Genomic DNA, 23,656 nt, shown 5'->3' on the forward strand with positions numbered 1-23,656 from the left:
CAGCCCAGAAAAGCCTGAGATGGCCGGGATTAAAGGGGGAATGGCAGGAAACTGGCCAGGCCTTCGTGCGGCTCTCAAATTTCCTGGAATTTTTTTCTGGGCTCGGGTTCTTAAGTAGAAAATAGTTCTTAAGTAGAGGCAAAAAAACCGTGAACACCCAGTTCTTATCTAGAAAATTCTTAAGTAGAGGTACCACTGTATGTATAATTTTCCAATATATAACAAACCTGTATTGTTTTCATTCAGATAAATGTTAATATAATGTTGTATACATAGGTGAACATAAAATGCTCAATTGATTTAGGTTTGTACTATATATTATGCATAGTATCTTTTTAATCATATATAAAACATTTTGTACATGGAATGTTGTAATACATTTATTATTTCTAATGTATCCATCTAGGCCAGTGATGGCAAACCATTTTTTTTGCTCAGGTGGCAAAAGCGCACCTGTGCCCACACCCATAATACAATGCTCCTGCGCATGTGCTGCCTTTCACGCATGCTTTCCTGAAGTCTGGGGAGGGTGAAAAACAGCCTAACGGGCCTAATGGAAGTTCGTTTCTGAACTTCTGGTAGGCCCGTTGGGTCCGTTTTTCGCCATCCACAAGCTCCAGAGGCTTTCCTGAAGCCTGGAGAGAGTGAAATGGCCTCCTCCCCACCTCCAGAAGGCCGAAAATCAGCTGACTAGTGTGCATATGCATGCTTGAGCTGACATAAGTGTAATGCTTTGCATGCCCTTAGATATGGCTCCACATGCCACCTGTGACACGCATGCCTTTAAATTGGGTTTTTTTTAGATTGTTTTTAATATTAGATTTGTTTTCATTGTCTTTTCAATAAAGAAACAAACAAACAAACAAACAAATAAATAAATAAATGCCATAGGTTTGCCATCACAGATGTAGGCATTTCTATGGCTGTATGGTGCTTCCTGTTTTATTTTAAAACTGATTTTTTTTACTGTATCAGGGTTTTCTTTATAGGGCCACCCAAGTTCTCAATGTTTTTCACAAGTTGGATAAGTACTTAACTTGTTACATTTATAGTTCTCCAAACTTCATGGTGTTTTCTTTTCAAAAAACACATTTATCACAACTAGAAAACAGATTTATGTTGCATGGACACCAAATCTTAATTCCACATTTATTACTTATTCATTTTAAACAGTTTCAAATTGCTTTTTAAATTTGTCTTAAAAAGTTACTTATTGGCCATGGTAGCTGAATCCTACATGTGGGGGAAGGACCAGAATGGAGAACAGAACTGGATCCTGGGAAGGCGATCTTTGTAAAACTGGATCCTAAGTCTGAAGCAAGAAAGAGGCATGAACACTTGGACTTAAATTGTTAAGGGTGATGGGACAGGAAAGGTGCCAGGGGGAAATAAAAGAAAGATTGCAGTGGCTATGCAATCACTGAAAAAAGTGGGAAGAGGGCGAAAAAAGAGAAATGCATATAAAGAACCCTTCCCAATGTGTCCTTTCTAGTTTGTTTGTTTGTTTGTTTGTTTGTTTGTTTGTTTGTCTATTCATTTGTCCAATACACAAATACATAGGAAGAAAAATAGACATGTAGTAATATATATAAGGGTAAAAGTGAACTTAGAGGAGAGGATATATGAAAGAAAGAAAATATATATGATAAGTGAGAGAAAGGAAAGACAATTGGACAGGGGATGAAAGGCACACCAGTGCACTTATGTACGCCCCTTACTGGCCTCTTAGGAACCTGGAGAGGTCCATCGTGGAGAGCCTAAGGGAGAAATGTTGGGGGTTAGGGGTTGACACAATTGAGTCCGGTAATGAGTTCCACGCTTCGATAACTCGATTGTTGAAATCATATTTTTTACAGTCAAGTTTGGAGCGGTTCATATTAAGTTTGAATCTGTTGCGTGCTCTTGTGTTGTTGCGGTTGAAGCTGAAGTAGTCATTGACATTTAGTTGCTAATGGGCATTTCTTACGTTTCCTTATTTACAGGATAGGGAGAAAAACATTGGCTCAGATTTCACAGACATAGATGAACTGGTATGCAATGACACTGAGAGCAAAAAATGGATCAAGCCAGGAAAAGTCTTGCAGTAAAGACAGAGGGGATGCAACGTTTAGGCAGAAAAGATTAGACATTATGATTTTTATTTGAATCCTTTGAATAAATTGTATACTACATTTCTTGGGTGATTAATGGGTGATAAGGCTAGTTAAAAGGTGAATGGACTCTTAGGACTAAAATGTTCCCCATTTAACTAACTATCTAACTATCCCATAGAAATTAGATCCAAAGAAATAAATGTCCCATAATATGCTAGATTTAAAAAAATCTAAAAAGAAATTTTAAACATTCTTTTAGAGGCAGGCTTAGGCCAAATACATAAAATGTTCTTTTTAGGGGCCCATTCCCTGATCCTGTTTCCTGTGCATCTCTTACATTTTATTCCACCGTTTCCAACTGCTGATTGTCTTCCTGATTCCACTCCTTGTGTACAGAACTGGGAGTGATACAAATAATATGAGCATGGCTGCTCAGATTCCAGAGCAATGGATGAAGACGGCTAGGACACTGAGAGGAAGTTGTTGAAGCTGTGACTGACAGCCATTATCCCCTAAAGTTCTCAGAGCTCTGAAGAGGGAATTAAGCTAAACTGTTGAAGAAGGTTTTCAAATCCAACTGCTTAAAGAACAGAATAGTTAAGAGCTTCTAGCTGTTGATCCAAAGGTAGTAAGCTCAAATCCCATACAGATTCTGATATTTTAACAAGAAGAAAAAATATGCAGAGATGGGGTTTCTCCCCTTTCCCTCAAGAAGCTTTTCCTGTTCTGCTATTAAAAGCACCTAAGAATTGAAGAGATTTATTTATTGGCCAAGCGTGATTGGACACACAAAGAATTTGTCTTTGGTGCATATGAACTCAATGTACATAAAAGAAAATACACATTTGTCAAGAATCATGAGGTACAACACTTAATGATGTCATAGGGTTCAAACAGGCAATCAGGAAATAATCAATATTAATATAAATAGGTAAGGATACAAGCAACAAGTTACAATTATATAGTCATGAGGAGATGGGTGATAGGAATGAGGAGAAAAACTAGTAGTAATAGTACTGCTGCCTTAGTGAATAGTTTGACAGTGGTAAGGGAATTATTTATTTAGCAGAGTGATGGTGTTTGGGGAAAAATGTTCTTGTGTCTAGTTGTCTTGGTTTGCAGTGCTCTGTAGCGACATTTTGAGGCTAGGAGTTGAAAACCATTTATGTCCAGGATGCGAGTGGGAATTGCCCCTGGGAAGGCTAATCCAGCAGAAATAACATTTGGAGATAGAGGAAAGCAACACTACATTAGTATCCTTGTCAGAAGTGACCAGACTTTGATTGTTCCCCTCCCCATTCTTCCTTTGAGTAATTTTGAAGGCAGGGATAATAAACTAAAGGAAAATAGTCCCATAGGTCAGCAGTCCTCAAACCTTCTGGCACGGACCAGTTTCATAGAATACAATTTTTCCAGAGACTGGGGGCATGGTTTCATGTCCAATCTAGAGCCCATATATGTGAAGCTTCGCTCGTTCACCCACTGCTTGCAGAGTCCAGTTCCTAACAGGCTATGATTGGTATTGGTCCATGGCCCAGGAGTTGGTTGATGTACTTTAGTCTGTTGGCTGCCAGTTTAGTTAGATAAGCCACACAGAGTCACCTTTTTGGGGGAAGATATAAAAACCTGCAAATACAAATAGAATGACTATGGTAAAAGAGAGCAAAGGTAATAGTAATAGTAATAGGCACCTTGGGTGTAATCCCAAAATAACTGGAGCATTACCTACACAGCATTGGCATTGAATTCACCAGCAATCAACTGCAAAAGGCAGCTTTACTTGAAACAAGCTGCACCCTGTGATGATGATACCCTTAACACTATAAAACCTCAACATCTGCCTATCCCAGGTCCTTAGAAAGGACTCAATAGATGGATAAAAATGACAAATACAGCCAGATCATTTGACTGTGCAAAAACTGTAATATAAATTTGCTGAGTTACAAATTCAGATTCTCCCTTATTAACATTATTTTTTATGAGGCACTATAGCTCTTATTATTAATTCCACTGATTGCTTTGGTTCTAGTTAGAACAAACTAATTACATAAGGAAGAGTGCACAGATCTATAAGATAAATTGCTGGAAGAAGGCCTGTTTAATAAATTTAGTATTGTGGTATTACCTCTTTTCATGTTTGCTGTTAATTTCTGTTGTTTATAATGCCTCACTAAAGCTATCTGGTAAAATTTCTGAACCAAGCTCCTTGGACATTCCTGATAAAAATGTATGTTTTACTGTTGCCCATTGTAGTGTATATTCCAAAACAATAGTAAAATGATTAAATATTTCCTTGTATGTTGGAAATTATTCTGGATTCTCAGATCTTAGTGTATATTGAGTTCTATAATTCCAGTGAGCAACCTCCAAGATCAATAGGACCTGGTTAACAATTATTACTAATGATTCCACATTATAATATATCTGCTTCTTTTTCAACTCCTCAATGAATTCTGCCATGAACTATCCAGACAAACACATTCAGTAACACGGCTTTCTCAATGGGTTTCAGAGAGAAATTAGTGCCGTAATTGGGGAAAGTTGCTAGAAATGTATTCCTGTTGTAAAGAGACTGCATGCTCAGGCTAGTACAGATTACTGTATTATGGAAAGTAAGCACAAACAATTTGCAGAATTGCTCCAGCAATTTTCATCTGTTCCTATTCTGCTTCCACATGGTATTCTAGCACCTGTGGTGCTTGGTGAGTGTAATTGTCCCACAGTCACTTCTTTATTGGATCATTACACCACAAAACAGGTTAGAGGGGAGTCACCACAGTAATCTTAACATAATAGAAACATAGAAGATTGAGGGTAGAAAAAGACCTCATGGTCCATCTAGTCTGCCCTCATACTATTTCCTGTATTTTATCTTAGCATGGATGTACGTTTATCCCAGGCATGTTTAAATTCAGTTACTGTAGATTTACCAACCACGTCTACTGGACGTTTGTTCCAAGCATCTACTACTCTTTCAGTAAAATAATATTTTCTCACATTGCTTCTGATCTTTCCCCCAACTAACCTCAGATTGTGACTTATTGATTTCAATAAATCCTCAGATAAGAAGCACATCTTGCCTTTCATCAGTTTATTATGGCCAGTCTGCACTGGAAAGTAAGTTCCCTCCCTAGGTACCAATTTTTACTCACATGTCACATGGAACACCTAGCACAGCAAGATACAATTCCTTAAAATAGCTCGTTTACATTTATTTGCACAAAGAGGTTATGTATGTAGATAGATAATCATCCTTACAACATTAAGGCCTTTTCCTAGGTGTCTTTCAGAATACTCAATGTAGCAAAGATTAGTATATTAAAGTTTTTTTCCCCCTGTGCTGACAAATTTCAAAAGACTTTCCTTTCCCAAAAAGTCTTGGCTGCTTTTCAGGGATCCTTCCTTCCCAAACTCTACTGTGCTCCAATCTTTCACTACTCTGAATTTTCTTCCAGAATTGGGTTTGTGTAGTTCTTAGTGCTCTCTGTTGATGTTTCATTACCCAACTAGATAAACTGATCAGTGTGGAGTTTGCTGCCTGTTTATATACAGTAGCTTGCCCTGCCAATTTTGGTAGGGTGTGGTTTTCTCCTTGGTAGTTCCAAATATTTTTTCCTTGATTGTTTTCTGGATGTTAATCCCCGACTATCTAGATATTGGGTGCTGGAAATGATGCATTTCTAGTATTATTTTTTGTTTCCTTCTTACCTCTTTTTAATTGTCTTATTTGAATGGTAAATATGATTTCTTGCAAGAACACAAGCGAGTATTCTTGCAATAAATGTTCTGCTCAGACAAGGAAACCTGAACTCATTGGTAGCCTCACATTTCAATTAACAAGGGCATAATTTAATTTCACAGCTACTACAATTGTTGGCTGTGAAGGTACGAAGGCAGTCAGGGAAATGATTGAAGCCTGGGAAATGGGCCCCTTGTCAGTCAACAGAAATTTTTATCGGGTATTTAGGCAGCACAAGGAAACAACAGCCAACCACCAAACATCAATACACCAATCAGCCAATAGGAAGGCATCACACAAATATAACTCATAGAATAGCCCAAAGCACATATTCTAGTTTAAAGAAGTTCCCTGAGGATAGAGTCCAGCACAAGTCTGAAAGTTTGGAATACCAAAACTCTGGTCCCAGTTGATTTGTGATTTATTTCTGTCTTTCTATTGATGACTGATTTGTCTGAATGCCAAGCTTCTATGAATTCTCTAGAGGTTCTACATTTAGCTTTGTCTAGGATAATGACAGTTTCCCAGTTGAAATTATGGTTCTGTCTGTCTACTCTATGAGTTGTGAAATTAAGGAGTTTTCATTGTGTCCTCTGACTGCTAGTTCGTGTTCATGGAAGTGTTCTGTAGTTTCTGTCTATATGTCATACAAAGTGGTTGTTGCAGTCTTCACATTATAGATGACTCTTGGTTTTTCCTCTTGGTTTATGGGTATTTCAATTTATTTATGTTTTGTAGGGTTTTAGTTGGTGTGCACTACAATGACATGTGGTTATAATAGTCTGTTGGTTGTTTATAAAATATTTTAATTGTATTGTACTGTTATCCTTTTCATAATGTTTGTGGATTTTCTGTAGGGGATGAGTGATAAAACACTTTGGGAAAGTTGTGTTGCTATCCATTTTGTTAAAAAAATATTGTTTTCTTTTTCTGGTATTCTGTATAGCTACAGTGGCTCAATGGCTTGACCAAAATAATCTTTTAGCAAGCAATGGAAATATTTCTGGTGGATGTTGGCATCTTTCAGGTTAAATTTAATGTAGATTTTGTCACTGTTTTCAAAAATAATGTTGGCTTCAGGAAGTATTGGAAAAGTCTCCATTAAATTCCAACTTGAAAGATGTTGGCTTTTCAAATAGTTGAATTCAAATACTGTAATTTTGTAAATGTTACAGGTGGCTGGATGTGTTAATTCTAAGACAATCTTATTACAGGCTATTGTAGCCTTAATCTTTTAATTTCCATTTATTGAGTTGTGGCTATTCTAGATCTACCTTAGAAAGAGATTGTCTGTTTGATGGATAACTTCCACAAAGATTCCTTGCTCCAGCTCTTTCAGGCCAAGTTAAAAAAAAAATCACAGTGAAAATTTTTACCTTAAATGATCTTGGCAATAATCAGAAATGAGGAGGGGAATGCATGATACCATGATACCATGGAAACATCTATGGTCTTCTCATTATTATTAGGGAAACATGAGAAGTATCAGTAATACATTCTTATTTAGACAAATGTGTCCAAGTGTCAAGAGCCTTTTCTTGAGGACAAATTACAGAAAATCATCTGAATGAAAAGAGTTTTCTCCATTAGCTATCCACTGTTGTTTGAGCCAACCTGCCTAAAACCTGTTAGACTCTAAAGGGCTTGAGATAAGATATTCTTTAATATACAGTATTCTGATGAATTGAATTTCAAATGAGAGTCTGTCTTCTCAATAAACGAGTAGTTTCTACTGGGTATTTTAGAAGCATGATCTTCTAGTAACGTGCACTTTTGTTGTCACTTCTGGTCAGATCAGAACATGTATATTTGAATTCAAGTGTTATTAATTCATATAATGGCTGGCAGTTATGGTAGATTAATAAAATTGAATTCTCCTGTTGTGACCGCTTTCCTTGGATTACCTGGCTACCTACCGAGGCTTTCCATTCTGAGAAACATTATGATCTGCAGCTAAACTCTTTCAAATGTATTTCTGAAGATATAGTCTGCCAAGCAACAATGAAGTAACTACTGGTAGATAACCTGGAGGGAACACTATAAGCTGTGTGGATTTAATAGGGACAATGAACTTTTTGCAATGTCTTGAAACCGAAACAGATCCAAGCCATTGAAGCTGCAATCACTATCCCTTAAAGCTGTGCGAGTACTATCAAACAAGCAAAGAAGAAATTTCTTTTATGAAACCCTCCAGGAATTTGGTCACTCTTTTGGAGGACACACAAAAAAATTACTTTGCGTGGTACAATGTTTACAGACACTCAGAAATGGAGAATATGTTGGGAAAGTTGCAGGAAAGTTTTTGGATATATTGACTAAAAAGCATAGTTCTGTAAATATAATAATGTCTATTGCATGTTCAGAACTGAATTGGAGATGGATGGAACTACGATCAACAGGCCTTAGTCCTTAAAAATTACCCCAAGGCCACTAGAACCCTAGAACACAAATAGGAGCTTGATATTGACCATACATGCCCATTGATAGGTATAGATACTGTGCTGTGCCATGTGTGGAATCCTCCTTAATCTTTTTTCTGGGGACTGATCAAAATATAGAGGTATTCCTCCATCAGAAATCCCCCAGAAAAAAACCTTTGATCTTAGGGCTTCCATTAGGAATTAGTGTGAAATTTATGAAACAATTTAACTTCAGATCCAGCAAAGAATTTTCAGGAAAAGTAAGGAAAATGGAGAAAAATTTATACATTATGTAACAAAATATATAATCACAATCACTGATCTGGTTTGCTTTTATTTTTTTATATAGTTAATAATTATAATAATAATTTATTAGATTTGTATGCTGCCCTCTCGGAAGACTCAGAGCAGCCCACAATAAATTATACAGAAATACAAATCTAATATTAAAAACAATTATAAAAAACCCATTATAAAACAGTCATACAATCCAAACAAACCATACATAAAATGGAACAGCTAGGGGTATAGTTATTTTGTTTTTTAAAAGAAACAGCACATAGAAATAATATTCTGAAATATTTTAACCTACAATAGTTTTAGTGCTGTTCTTTACTAGAAAATAAAAACTATATTTGGTATTTTAGAAGTTATTTTATAATCTATACTGTTTAATCCTGTAAGTTAGAAATGAAACCATGGGTATCTTGTATAAAACCAAGATCATCACTCTTAGCTACTGCTTTCAAGCTATTTATGCTTAACGAAGCATTTATTTATCAGTTCTTAATGACAAAGTCTAACAGGGTTATTACACCTGAGAAAGAAATATGTAAGACAGATTTTCTAATTCATCACAAGAAGGGTTCAAGAAGGTTTGGCTATTTCTGTCTATAGAACATCTTATGAAGTTTCTTTCAGGTATCTACTGTATTAGTAAAATGCCTGCTATTACATTGTTTTAAATTATTTCAACTTTTGGGGATGGGTGTTAATGTAGTCTTTCTATATCAGAACATATAAATAAACATACCTGGTAAATTGTGCTTATTAATTGTGCTTATTAATTGTGGCTGTAATCACTCTTAGCTGGAAAAACAACAGAATATAAGAAAATAAAATATAAGAAAATAAAATTAAACTCAGACAACATGCAAAATAGTTTTGCATCAACTTTTATTATTTAGCCCATTGTAAGATACTTCTGCTTTGAATCCCAGCGACAAACTCCCCCCTTCCAAACTGCATGGGGAAAATGAGCACAGTGGGATGGACAAAAACAGGAGGCAAAGACTCATGGAGCTCAAGAGAGGAGAAAGGCGTGGGGGAGATGAGCAGGGGGGATAAAAACGGGAGGGAAAGACTCATGGAGCTCAAGAGAGGAGAAAGTTGTGGGGGAAATGAACATAGTGGGGTGGACAAAAATGGGAGGCAAGGACTCATGGAGCTCAAGAGAGGCTCTTTTCGCCTTGTTTCATTGCCACCTCTTGCCATCTCTCGCTGTCCCTCTCCCCACTCCGTTTGCCTCAGCTTTGTGTGCCCGCCGCTTTTTTTTTTTTTAAGCCTTAATGTTTTGGATTTTCCTAATGGGCTTGCATGCATTATTGGCTTTTCCATTGATTCCTATGAGAAACATTGTTTCATCTTACGAACTTTTCACCTTACGAACCTCATCCTGGAACCAATTAAGTTTGTAAGACAAGGTACCGTGTTTCCCCGAAAGTAAGGCAGTGTCTTACTTTCTTTTTATCCCCAAAAGCCCCACTGTGTCTTACTTTGGGGGTATGTCTTATATTGTCCCGGGCAATTTTTTAATTTCTTATTTTGAAATATGTAATAAATAAAATCTAGACTTTACAATTTTCCGGGGGGGGGGCAATGTAGCCTGCATGATAAATCATTTAAGTATACAGTACTGTACCTCTTTTAAGGACTCAGAAGCGGGAAGATTTTGGTCTTATTTGGCCACCGTAGCTGGTGCTAGGAAGTGCTGATTGGTCCTTTGAGCTGCTCATCATCCTTGGTTCGGGGAGCTTGATGAAATAAGTGGCAGAAGCGCGGGTGAGTGGAGGCGGGCAGGAAAGGCACGAACTGAGGGTTTTAAGCAGAAGGCGGGGGTGGTTCAAGCAGCGTTCCACCGTCGCCGCCGCTCCTGCGTCTTTCACGGAAGTTCTTGAATGGTGGCGGCGGCCCTTGATCGCAGCCGATGAGGTTCGGCTTTCTTCACTTCTCCTGCTGCTTCCTTTGCTTTTCCACTGCTGACTAAGGCGATGCCGGCCGGGCAATTGGAAGGTACCCAATAGCCCTTTTCGTCGCCTTTCCCGGCGGGGAGACCAAAGGCAGCGGCGGGAGTAGTGGAGGCGAGGCGGAGAAGAAAGAAGCGGCGGATAGCTGGCGAGGCGCCGGCTAGAGGGCTGGACCCCGCCACTTTGCCGCCGCTCCCGCCGCCGCCTTTGCCTCTTGCCCGGCGGGAAAGGCGACGAAAAGGGCTATCGGGTCCCTTCCAATTGCCCGGCCGGCGTCGCCTTAGTCAGCAGCGGAAAAGCAAAGGAAGCAGCAGGAGAAGCGAAGAAAGCCGAACCTCATCGGCTGCGATCAAGGGCCGCCGCCACCATTCAAGAACTTCGCTTCTCCTGCTGCTTCCTTTGCTTTTCCGCTGCTGACTAAGGCGATGCCGGCCGGGCAATTGGAAGGGACCCGATAGCCCTTTTCGTCGCCTTTCCCGCCGGGCAAGAGGCAAAGGCGGCGGCGGGAGCGGCGGCAAAGCGGCGGGGTCCCCCCCTCTAGCAGGCGCCTCGCCAGCTATCCGCCGCTTCTTTCTTCTCCGCCTCGCCTCCACTACTCCCGCCGCCGCCTTTGCTCTCCCCGCCGGGCAAGAGGCTGGGCGAGCAGGCCGAGGTGCTGGAACTGGGGCTGCCTGTCCTTGGCGTGAACGGCGGGCAGGTGGCGCTCGGCACCCGGAATCCCGTCTTCTCGCCACCACCCGAGCTCCCTCCGGAGCCTGCTGCCGCCGCCGCGCTTCCTCCACCGGCCGAGGAGTCCTTATCCGCGCCGGGTTTGGGAGACTCTCCTGGGCGCGAAGCTCCCTCGCCAGCGCCGCGAACTGCTCCGACGCCTCCCTCGCTTTTAGTACCGTGTTTCCCCGAAAGTAAGACATATGTCTTACTTTCGGGGTATGGCTTATATTAGCCGACCCCCCTGAAACCCCCCATATGTCTTACAATCGGGGGGGTCTTACTATCGGGGAAACACGGTATTACTGTAAAGAATTCTGAAAGCACATTTTACATGGACTTTTATCATGGACATTCAATAAGATTAGATTAGACTGACAATGGCAGTCCAGTCTCTTCTTGAAAGCCTCCAGTGATGAAGCTCCCACAACTTCTGAAGGCAAGCTGTTCCGTTTTTTGATGGTTCTCACTATCAGAAAATTTCTCCCTATTTCTAAGTTGAATCTCTCCTTGATCAGTTTCCATCCATTATTACTTGTCTGGCCTTCAGGCGCCTTGGAAAATATCTTGACCCCTCCTTTCTGTGGCATATACTGTTTATATAATATATAAAATATAAGACTTATTAAATTTTCAGAATTATAACCTACATCTTTAACTGTACAGTCCATACAGATAAGAATATTGATTTGTAACATCTCTTATAATTTATTTTCCATTTCTCTGTTTTTCACATAGTATTGCTATTGACAATATTCACATGTGTACAGCATATAGAACATGATTTTGTTCTTTAACATAAAATAATTACAGAATGTAGTTTATTTTATTTTATTTATTTTATTGGATTTATAGGCCGTCCAACTCCAGACTGACTGGGCGGCGTACACAATAAAAAAATCCACCCACTCTGATTCATATGAGTACAAGATTTAGGCATATGTACATGCCTATAAATTATGACAAAATTAATTCTATAATTTGTATGAAAATGAAATTGTCTGGGATAAATTTTCAGAGTTGTTATGATTGTTCTTTTAGACATAAACAAAGTATTTATTGTCACTAAGATTTGGACCAAATTATTATTTGGACAGCAAATTTAATTTAATATTTGAACATGCTAATATAATCCTAAATAAGGTATGTGCCAGTTATAGGTTTAATAGAATACACTTATCTGAAAATCACATTGTTAATTTGGAGTAATATAAATTGAAAGCTGGCAATTCAGCTCCGAGAGCCAGGATTTTAAAAAGACTTGAGTTGGTATATGATCAGATATTGCCAGCTGATGCTGCCAAAATAATGCAATATATTTTGGATATGCTAATAAAGACATTTCTGCTGTAGACATCTCTAGAGCTTTCAATACTAAGTTCTTTTTATGCATATGAAAATAACGTCTTGGCATCAATTTCCTATATTTCTGGATTTCTTTAAACACAATAATGCAATCATATCTAAGAAGCATGCCAATTATACTTGATAAACCCCTAGGTTTTCATTTCAGAATCAAATTTATCACTCAAGTAGTGATAAACATTTTCAACAAGTATAGTAAACTGCTACTGAAGATGGAGTTCTTACTGAATTAAACTCTCTTATGATTATTTTTAGTGGATAAACAGCTTGTCATATAAGGAGTATCTCAGTGCCATAATTGTGTTACTCAATTTCACAAATATTTAAATGTTTTATTTTATTTTTTCAAAGTTTTATTTATAGTTTATGTTATATGTAAAACAGGAAACTTATCTTATTAAGATAAATACTTCAAATTAAATTTGTGATCTCAAAACACCTGAGTCATAAATTCATATTATGATTATTAGACGTATGGGATTTATTGTGATATACCGTGGAGTAGAAAAAGAACTCTGCCTGTTAAATTAATGTACATCATGTGAAGTTATTGAAGATACTGTATGTGACATATCTATCTGCATTTTCTGACTTTATTATTCTTATTTGCTGCTTTTCTGTTGCAACTTTTTCCCAATTTTCATGAGCTCATTGAACAAGTACGTCTTGCTCTAAATTAACATACCAGATATTTCTGTGAAATCCAGTTTTCATTTAGTCAAATGCCTAGAGTCATCTTGCAAGGAAGATGGGCAGCATAAAATTTTAATTTAATAACATTTATTACATTTATTAAAATAAGTAAATAAATGCACATAGTTTGATTCTAAGTCTGTTCATTCCCAAAACAGCAGTGGAAATTGTCCCTTCCACCCAAGAGGGAGAGTTACTTCAAGCCCTGTACATAGAGCAGGCTGGCAAAAGAGGAGCACAAAATTGAACATTGCAGTATAAACAGAACTTGAAACAAAGCAGTCACTGAAATTATTTTGTAATAAGCTCTTTGGCTTCTTCTACTTCATAAATCAGAAATTATTGCATTTTTTTTCTTTGTATTCTTCTATCTGATCAATCCAGCATGCCCAGGAGAAGTCTGGCAGGTTATATACAAGCATTTCTTTGTTGTTCTGCCTTGACAGCAACGAATTAAATAAGTGAGAAAATATATGCATTATTAATAAATTGGTAAAATGAGTACCCAGAAGATTGTATCTCTCACAACTATGCTGGTGTAGCTAACATTGCAAAGGTCAGAAGCAAGTGAAGTCGAGCAGGGTGCAGAATAATAATGCTAAACATGGACATTTAGCTGAGTCCTGCGCAGAGTTTCTAAGCTGACTGATTCTGGAATGAGTAACCTTTGCTTAATAATGGCAACTCAGCAAAGAAATGCATGGATCGAAGTTTGGGTTTTTTTACTATTTATATATACTCCTCTCTATATTGAGACATACATGTCTAAGACATCTGTCTATAATTACTGTAGGGATAAGAGGCTTCTAGTGCACAGTCAGAGATGCAGAGAGCTCAGAATCTATTAGGAACAAATAGGAACAAATTCTGGTCTATTTTGTTTATGTTCCTTTTCTAATTTTTATAGTAGCTCTGTACGTTAGTAAATAGATTCAGAAAAGAACCTGAATATAATAAAATTGAGAAATTTATGGTAGAATAATCTGGGAATCTTTTTTTAAATACATATCAGCGTGCTAGATTTGTGTTTAAAAAATGGTTGTACAAAAATATAGTAAAATAGTATGGTCAGTAATAACCTAACAATTGGACCAGATTACTTCTGCCATATGAGTCCCAGCGACTGGTTAGGTCCCACAGAGTTGTCCCATCAACTAGACCAGTGTTTCCCAACCTTTTTTGAGCCGCGGCACATTATTCATATTTTCAAAATTCTGGGGAACACTGAGGGGGCGGAGGGGCGGGGGGGGCTAAAGAAAAGTTTGGACAAAAAAAAAATCTCTTCCTCCATTTCACTCTATTTCTCCCTCCCTCTTTCTCTCCCTTCCTTCCCTTCTTTCTCTCTCTCCATCCCTCTTTCTTTCTTTCTTCCTCTCTTTTTTGCTCTCTTTCTCTGTCCCTCCTTCCCCCCTCTCTTTCTCTCGCTCTCTTGCTTTCTTTCTCTCTCATTCTCTCTCCCCTCCTTTTTCTCTCTCTTTCTTGTTCACCACACCGGCAACAGAGAGAAAAAGAAAGTGAGAGAGCTGGAGAAAGTGGAGGGAGAGAGCCGGCGGCTGTTGTCTTCGCCTCCGCCAGCCGGCTCTGCAGCTAAGAGGCAGCAGCGATCAGCCCCCTCGCCCTCCCAGACGTCCCCAGCGCCCAGCCACATGCCGCCTCCCGTTAGCCCAGCTGACTTTTCCCTGCTGCCGTTTTCTCTTCATGGCGCAAAGCCACAGTCCCGGACTCCTGGATCGCTCGCTTCTCCAGCCAGCAAGCCGGCTGCCTGAAAAGCATCGCACTTTTTCAATGCGCGGCGCTTTCCTGGGCAGATGGCTTTGCTGACCGGAGAAGCGAGCGATCCGGGAGTCCGGGACTGTGTGGCTTTGCGCCATGAAGAGAAAACAGCCCGGGCAGCAGGGAAAAGTCGGCCGTTTTCTCTTCATGGCGCAAAAACACACAGTCCCGGACTCCCGGATTGCTCGCCCCAAGGCAGGAAGTGGCGGCGGAGGAGAGGGGGCAGATTGTGCCCCAAGACAGGAGGCGGCGGCGGCGGAGGAGGAGAGGGGGCAGCTTACGGGGAACGGTGCTCGCAGCTGTCCCCCGGCTACTGCCAGATGCTGCTGTTTCCAGCGCTTTCCTGCTGGGCCCCAAAGAAGGAAGGTGGGAAAAAGGAGGCGCGAATAATGAAGCTCTCCTTTTTCCCGCCTTCCTTCTTTGGGGCCCAGCAGGAGAGCGCTGGAAACAGCTGCATCGGGCAGTAGCCGGGGGACAGCTGCGAGTGGGAGCTCCAGGTCCGAGGCACCGGCGGTCCGGCACCGGCAGCGCCCCGCCCAGCTGGAGCTTCCCTAGGCTTCGCGGCACACCGCACACCGGTTGGGAAATACTGAACTAGACAATGTTGCTTGGCGGGGCCTAGGGGAAGACCCTTCTTTGGGGGGGGGCTGGCCCACCAGAATCAGCTCTCTTGCCCCGCCCCGGAGATTCCTTCTCCTTGCCAACTGTAAGAGTCAAGACTTATATATGCCGCCGGGCTTGGGGCGATTAGACCTTAACCCCCTAGCCGACAAATGTTATGTATGGTTGTTTGAATGGGTATCATTGATTTTTAATATAATTAAGGATTAGAGAGAGAGAGATAAATAAATAAATAAATTGTGATATTTTCCCATGTAATGAATAACAATAATTTATTTTTTCCAGTGTGGCTAACTACATATCTCATATATTTAATTTCAGATGGGAGATGAAAGAGAAAGAAACTTTGAAAGAGGAAGAAAGAGCAATGCTAGAGGAATTACAAAAAAAATATCTCACATCACCTTCTCTTAGTTCAGAAGATAAGGAATGACAGAGAACTTGATAAGAATATCTTTTAGTTATGCATTCTTAATGTCAAAGAAATGGATTTTTCTGAATGATGGCATTGCAAAAGACAACAACAGCCCCAACTATTTGTACATTTTCTATTTTATTGGTATTTTGTAGGGAAATGCTGCATCTTATATTTTGTAAATGTATTTTCTTGATTATTTTCTACTAATATTTTGTCACATACTAGATGAAATAGTTGTAACAATTGTTAATATAAAAGTAAATTATATATACTGTACAACATAATATACTAAAATCTACAGTATAATCCATACATACATTAAATCTGTTATATGTACTGTTTTTGGAACATTTAGAAAGCATATCTTAAACATGAAGCCTTTCCTTGTCTGTTCTATGCTGTCTCTTACCTAAAAACCATTACAGTGGTACCTCATCTTACAGACGCCTCTTCTAACGAACTTTTCAAGATACGAACCCGGTGTTTAAGATTTTTTTGCCTCTTCTTCCGAACTATTTTCACCTTACGAACCCAAGCCGCTGCTGCTAAGATGAAGGGGTTTCTTCCCCCCTTTTTTTTAAGAAAGAAAAGGGAGGGGTGGCTTGGAGTGGGGAAAAGACTCCATTTAATTAACTAGGAGAACGGCGTGTTTGCAAGCACTGAGGGGGGTGTCTTTTTAAGAAAGAAAAGGGAGGGGTGGCTTGGAGTGGGGAAAAGACTCCATTTAATTAACTAGGAGAACGGCGTGTTTGCAAGCACTGAGGGGGGTGTCTTTTTAAGAAAGAAAAGGGAGGGGTGCCCCCTTGCCTTTCTTCCTTCCCACTCACCCTTTAGCCTAGCCTTGCTTCTTCCACCCGCCCCCTTTAGCTGCTCCTCCCTGCCCTCTGTTCGCCTCCCTTGTAAAGTTTGGGATTTTCCTGAAGGATTTGCACGCATTATTTGCTTTTACATTGATTTCTATGGGCAACATTGTTTCATCTTACGAACTTTTCACCTTACGAACCTCCTTCTGGAACCAATTAAGTTCGTATCATGAGGTACCACTGTATTATATGTTCTTTTCTGCATATTTTCTAGATAGCTGCATATGTGTTAGAAGCAACAATGCGAATGAGAATGGCAGATGAATTGCTTTGCTTGATTTACTGGCATTACCATTATAGTAGTCCTTGTTTAGCAACTTCCTTGTTTACCGACCATTCAGTTAGGAGTGATAAAAAGTAACTTTGTGATCGATCCTCACATTTTACAACCTTCAAAGATCTGTGAAGCAAGATAAAGATGAAGTACAAACAAGCACAGCCCACAGTTTCACTTAGCAATTGCTTCATTTAGCAACTAAGTTGCTGATCCAGATTGTAATTCCTAAACACGGACTACCAGCATAGTTACATTCACACATTTGAAACTTCTTTCTTTTTACATATAGTCCTCCACATACTGCTATTTGTTTAAACCATTCAAAATTGCAGCTGTCGTGAAAAAAGTTATTTCCATCTGGTCTTCACTCTTATGACCATCGCAATATCCCCATGGTCAGCTGATCAAAATTTGGTTGCTTGACAACCAGTTTGTATTTATAATTTGGTTGCAGCATCTCAGGGTCATCTGATCGCCATTTGTGACCTTCCCAGCCAGTTTCTAACATAGAAAGACAATGAGGATGGACAAATTCATTTAACAACCATGTGATTCACTTAACAACTGCAGTGATCCACTTAACAACTGTGATTAAAAAGGGGGAAAAGTTGACTACAACTCAATTATGATCCTAATTGTGGTCATAAGTCGAGGACTACATCTTGTCTCTGTCCACGTGTCTAGGTGTATTTGTTTCTGTATTTTTAAAAGAAGAACACAAAGGAGAAAACTGAGAAGATAAAATATCACAAGCTACCTTTTCGTCCTATTGAAGTAATACACATTTCAGATACTGCAAGGATGTACATCTCATAATTGGAGGAAATTCCTTCTTATGGACTTGTCTTTGTAGAAAGAAAACGGCTAGACACACTTTGGTCTTATTGGGAAGGAGATTTGAACTTGATTTTTGTTCTCATGAGAAACTGACACTTTGGAATAATTCTTATTTCATCATTTAAGAGAATCATCAATATCAGCTACTAAATAATAATTTTAAAACTACAAAATGAATATAACTTACCGTAGATAGAAATGGCAGCTAAAACTCTACACTGCTCTGCCTTGATGTCCTTCTGACCTTGTAACAGTCCTTCTCAAATAGCAGGGCAGACCTCCCTGGGGGATGCATGGAGTGATGCCAGGTTTGTGCGTGTGACCTGTGGAACATGTGTGTCCCTCTCAATTGATTCCCACAGAGAGGGAGTGTTTTCCCAGTTGCATTCTGCTTTGAACTCAGAAGAGAAGGCAGTCAGGCAGGGCGGGATGGCTGGGTTGGTCCTTGTTGTTTTCAGCAGGCGCCATGCTGCTGCAAACCTGCTGCTGGACAAGGAGGAACATATTCTGCAGCTGGGCGAAAGCTTTGAACGGCACCCTAAAGCCTCCTTCCACACCATTCGTTGTTAGTGCTGGTAAAGGCAGCACTTATGGGCCAGGCTGCTGACCCCAAAACACCGGCTTGATTAAGCTGGCTTGGCCCGGGTCAAAAGAGGGCCCTAACCATGGTCGTCTATGCCTGCCTACTCAAAAACAGTCTCTACTGAGTTCAGTGTGACTTACACCCAAGTAAGTGAGTAGAGCAGCCTTCCCCAGACAATAGTTTGCTTGCAACTTATAATAAGTAAAATAATAAATATTAACACTCAACATTTCATTGGGGTTCAGATCGGAGAGTTGGGGGTAGACTAAATGTTTATTTCTTCTTAGGGGAGCGTAACAGAAAATAATTGAGAAGCACTGCCTTAGAAACTGCAGAGATTTTAAAGTTATCGGAGATAGCCTTTATAGAACTCTAAGCCAATAATTATTAACATAAACTAAATATTTCAGATATATATTCAAATAATCTAGAAATTTGGAATATCAAATTGGAGTATCCTATACAACCAAATGAAAGGTTCCCATTTTTAAAAATACAAGTAGTCTTTGGTTTCCATATAGGAACTGTAGTAGTATTTTAGCTTCAAAAAGTTTAAAAGCAGTTTATTTATTTATGGCACATACTATGGGTTTCTGGATAAAAAGCGAAATCTTCCTGAAGTCTCTTGAGCATTGGGATAATATCAGCTATAAAAGTATCAATTATCTGAATCGGAAAGCACAAAACCCAATTACTTAAAACAAGGTGGTGGTTCTATTTTCTGTTATGTGAGGGTTGAACATAATTTTTTTTTAAAGTCCCTCAAAATTGCACACATATCATTTTCTCAAGGTTTATTTATAATGAATGTTCCCTGCGGAAGTGAACTTGTGCTCCCACAGCTCTCTGAAGACTTTCCAGGGTAAAATAGTATGAAACAGGATGCGTACCAAGCAATATATAGATCCGTTAGCCAGTTTGGGGATGAAACTTCCCAAATAAAAACTATTTAAAGCCATTAAAAAAACATGATCTGTAGAAGATCACTCCTACAATTTGATGGGAGGAGGGTGGGTGTGGGCTCTGAGTAGCTGTTTTCAGTACCAAGGAGTGCCTTTGATTAATAGAATAGAATTCTTTATTGGCCAAGTGTGATTGGACACACAAGGAATTTGTCTTTGGTGCATATGCTCTCATAAAAGAAAATATATATTTGTCAAGAATCATGAGGTACAACACTTAATGATTGTCATAAGGGTTAAATAAGCAATCGGGAAACAATATTAAAAACCTTAACGATACAAGCAACAAGTTACAATCATAGAGTCATAAATGGGAAGAGTTGGGTGATAGGAATGATGAGAAAAATCTAGTAGTAATGGTAGTGCAGATTTAGTAAGTAGCTTGATAGTGAAGATGGAATTATTTGTTTAGCAGAGTGATGGCGTTTAGGAAAAAACTGTTCCGGTGTCTAGTTGCCTTGGTGTGCAGTTCGGTATAGCGACGTTTTGAGGGTAGGAGTTGAAGCAATTTATGTCCAGGATGTGAGGGGTCAGTAAATATTTTCACAGCCCTCCTTTCGATTCATGCAGTACAGGTCCTCAATGGAAGGCAGGGTAGCAGCAATTGTTTTTTCTGCAGTTCTGATTATCCTCTGAAATCTGTATCGGTCTTGTTGGGTTGCAGACCCAAAAACTAGATAGTTATAGAGGTGCAGATGACTATTTCTAGTTTTTTGAAGTATGTTGCAAGAATGATATAAAGACTGGTCCAAACCGGACCAAAGAATTACGACGATTTCGGATGCCGCGCAAACTCGGCCGAGAGGAAAGTATTTCCTATCCCCGATGCATCAGTTCTAGCTGTCAGTCACTTGGGGTGTGTCTGTGTGTGTGGGGGGGATTTGTCTCATTCCGCAAGTTCAGAAAACACGAATAACCCTCAGACACCATTCGCCTCCCCCCTCCCCCAGAGCAGGATGCTGTCGCGAGATTTTATTTATTTCTATTTATTCATTTTGTCAGAGCATATACAAGATAGCAGGTATTGGTATAAACATAAAGTAAATAAAGATAAATGAGGGCAGCAAATAGAGATGAATGCGTGCATAAGTGCACCAGAGTGCTTTCTTCCTCTATCCTAATGTTTCTCTTTTACTAATATCGTATATATAAATATTATTATAACTCTGTATATCACCAATACGTACTTGACGAACCAAACATAAATAAGTAGGACAGGCACGTAGGCATGCTAGTGCGCTTATGCACACACAAGGGAATGTGGGGTGAAGGGAGGGAAGCGCGCGGAAAGCGCGAACTTTCCGGCGGCCCGGCTTGACTTCGTGCGCGTCACCGGAACCGGAACTGGAGTTCGACTCTTTTGTGGAGGGGAGAACGGAAGGGGCGGAATAAACCAGAGCCCAAACAGGGGAGAGGGGGAGAGAAGGGGGAGAGAAGCGGCGGTGCGTCTCTCGGTAACAGTTTTGGCCCCGCCCCCTTTCCCGGAACTGCAGGTACGTGTAGCCGCAGAGCTTTGCTTTTTTTTTTTTGCGTACGCCAACGGCAGGCATGGCCCCCTTTCCCCCCTCAGATCGGGCGACGACAAGCCCTCCCGACCCCCCCCCTCACACACACCACCCTCCCTTCAGGAAAGCGGAGAGGGTCGGGCGGGCGCAGGAAAAAGGAAGCGTCCCTTCACTTCTGGGGCTGCGTTCTTGGCCTTTTAAACGTGCCCGGGAAGCCAAGGGCTCCCCTAAACCGGCGCTGTCGACGCGCACGGGCTGTGCTCGTGAGGAGAAAACCCCTCGGGGCGGCATCCCTTTTGGTGTGTGTGTGGTAGGGGAGAGACCGCCTGTCACGAATGGGATGCATCCAAGCGGACGGTCCCCTTGGAGAATCCGCAGGGACTTGCTCAGCCTTCCCATTTTTTGCGGGCGCGTTTTCGGGATGCCTCTTTTTCTTGGCTCTCTTGGAGAGATTGAACCTGACCTCTCGGGTACTTCCCGAGGAGCCGTCCTAAAACGAAGCGCTTAAAGGGACGACTCGGCTTGAGGAAAAAGAGCGAGAAAAATAAAGCTGCATACTGGGGTGTTCTGATCAATTTTGCTGCGCTCGATACGGGTGTGCAATTGTACTTGAAGCAGAACTGGAGTTGGTTTATTTTTTAAGTGCCAGAAGAAGGACAAGAATCTGGATTTCCTGCAGAATAATAAACACACCTTGAGATCAGTCACTAACAAGGTTGACCCACGTTTTTGGGGTGGGGGGGTTGGTACTAGATCTCGTAAAGTTCCTCACTGAGACGTCATCTTCACCAACCTATTTTACTTTATTTTTATTTATTTATGTCAAGTACATATTGGTAGTGCACAAAGAAATAACACTGTTTATCTACATGATATTGGTACTAATAAGAGGGTAACTTAGGACAGGGACAGTAGGCATGCTGGTGCACTAATGCACGCCCCTTACTATAAAAGTATTCTGCTCCTAATTCAACTTGCAAAATAGTAATAAAAAGTAGGGTAATTTTTCTTCTGCATTAAGGTCAGTGCAGTTGCTATGGAAACCAGTTGTAATTCTGCATGATTCGAATAGATTTGTTTACCATTGTTTGCTTAATCTAATTGTTGCGATTCATTAAAAAATGCACTCTGGTTGACGATCCTATTCTAAAACTAGGTTGTGCAAACTGAGCTGTCCATGTTGTTAAAAAAAAAACTACAGCTCTTAAGTGGAATGTACGATTTGGATGCATCATTGATGACCAGTGGAGTATGCTTTTTTCTTCAATATGCCAATAGAGAATGAAGAACATTCCATTCTATAATGTCACGTAATCATTTTATCTAGTACATTTTTCTCCAGCCTGGCTCCCTTCAAAGTTATTGGACTGTATTCTTGTGAACCCAGACATTACTTTTAGCATCTGTGGTGATAACAGATCATATAGATTCACGTGTTATTAATTTAACAACTGCAGGGATTCGTTTAACAGCTGTGTGTCAAGAAAAGTTGTAAAATGGAGTAAAATTGCCTTAATAACTGTCTCGCTTAGCATCAAAAATTGTTGGGCTCATTTGGGGTCGTAAGTCAAGAACTACCTGTATATTATTTTAGTAACAAGAGGACACAACAACGTAACAGTGTAAAATACAGCAAAGCAAAATAAAGAAACAGAATGCTGGTGTATAAAGGCTAATGCCTTTTCCCACGAGGCCCTGATAATAATCAGATATTGGTGAGAGGCTTTTATTGTTTTTTTAATTGTACAGTTGTATCATTGGAAAAATAAAACTTTGCAAGGTGGAGTTTTTTCTTCTGTTTTCTTATAATGCCCCAAAGTACAAGGTGTAATGGAAAGTAACCCTATATAGATCCACATATAAGTAATAGGGGTGCACCTTTATTGATGTTTCAATTCCTTTGAAAATGAAAAACTTAAAGATAACACTCACTGTGCTTTTGGCAATTGCTAAAATGGTGGGTCAATGTGTGTTCCTGTAAGGCAGTGTATCATTTTCATATTTCTATATTTTAATTTCTAAAAGTTACACATTCCACCATCTTATTCTTCAGTTATTGTCATGTTTGTTATGCTGTTAAATAATTTCTGTAAAATTAAATTCTATAAAAATTCCAGAATTGGTACTTTTTTGGTTTTTATTTATTAGATTTGTATGATTTCTTTTTTTTTAATCATAATTTTTTTAATAGGATTAATGTCTCTGAAATTATATAGGCTAATATAGTGTTATATAAAGTTTCTTATTCACATATATCTTTCACTTGTCCAACTTCATTAAAATTGCTCTGAATAGTCAATTAGAAGTTATCACATTAACATTCTGTAATATACAGTACTTTTCCATCTTTAATAGCTTGTGAAATGCATAAACACTTCCCCAGTATCTATTTATCAGTTGGTATTGATGCTTAACTGGTGTATCAAAATGTAAGCAATTGTCAGCTTACTTTTTTTAGAATACATTCATTTTAAAAGCAATTCATTTTTTAATCTGTTTCAAATCAAATAATGACCTTGGGAAACAGAGCAAAGAATGCTATCTAGGAACAGT

At 39.6% G+C, this 23,656-nt stretch overlaps 2 protein-coding genes across 9 annotated transcripts in view; both read left to right on the forward strand.

The window, feature by feature from the left end:
• The window catches only part of KIAA0825 (KIAA0825 ortholog), a 187,923-nt gene extending 171,507 nt beyond the window's left edge, over nt 1-16,416 (forward strand). For all 3 annotated transcript variants that reach the window (XM_070743021.1, XM_070743020.1, XM_070743017.1), the window contains one exon: nt 15,980-16,416. In XM_070743021.1, the coding sequence (XP_070599122.1) occupies nt 15,980-16,091 (112 nt within the window). In that variant the 3' untranslated portion in view covers nt 16,092-16,416. The remainder of the gene's footprint in view (nt 1-15,979) is intronic.
• A 4,544-nt stretch (nt 16,417-20,960) lies between these two features.
• Nucleotides 20,961-23,656, forward strand: part of ARB2A (ARB2 cotranscriptional regulator A) — a 253,315-nt gene continuing 250,619 nt past the window's right edge. For 4 of the 6 annotated variants that reach the window (XM_070743041.1, XM_070743039.1, XM_070743037.1 and 1 more), the window contains exon 1: nt 20,990-21,091. The gene's annotated coding sequence lies outside the window, so the exon portion shown is untranslated. Of the gene's footprint in view, nt 21,092-23,656 lie in introns of all 6 variants that reach the window. The other 2 variants (XM_070743038.1, XM_070743042.1) reach the window with 2 other exon arrangements.

This window comes from Erythrolamprus reginae, chromosome 2 (assembly GCF_031021105.1).
Source record: "Erythrolamprus reginae isolate rEryReg1 chromosome 2, rEryReg1.hap1, whole genome shotgun sequence".
Lineage (NCBI taxonomy): Eukaryota > Metazoa > Chordata > Lepidosauria > Squamata > Dipsadidae > Erythrolamprus > Erythrolamprus reginae.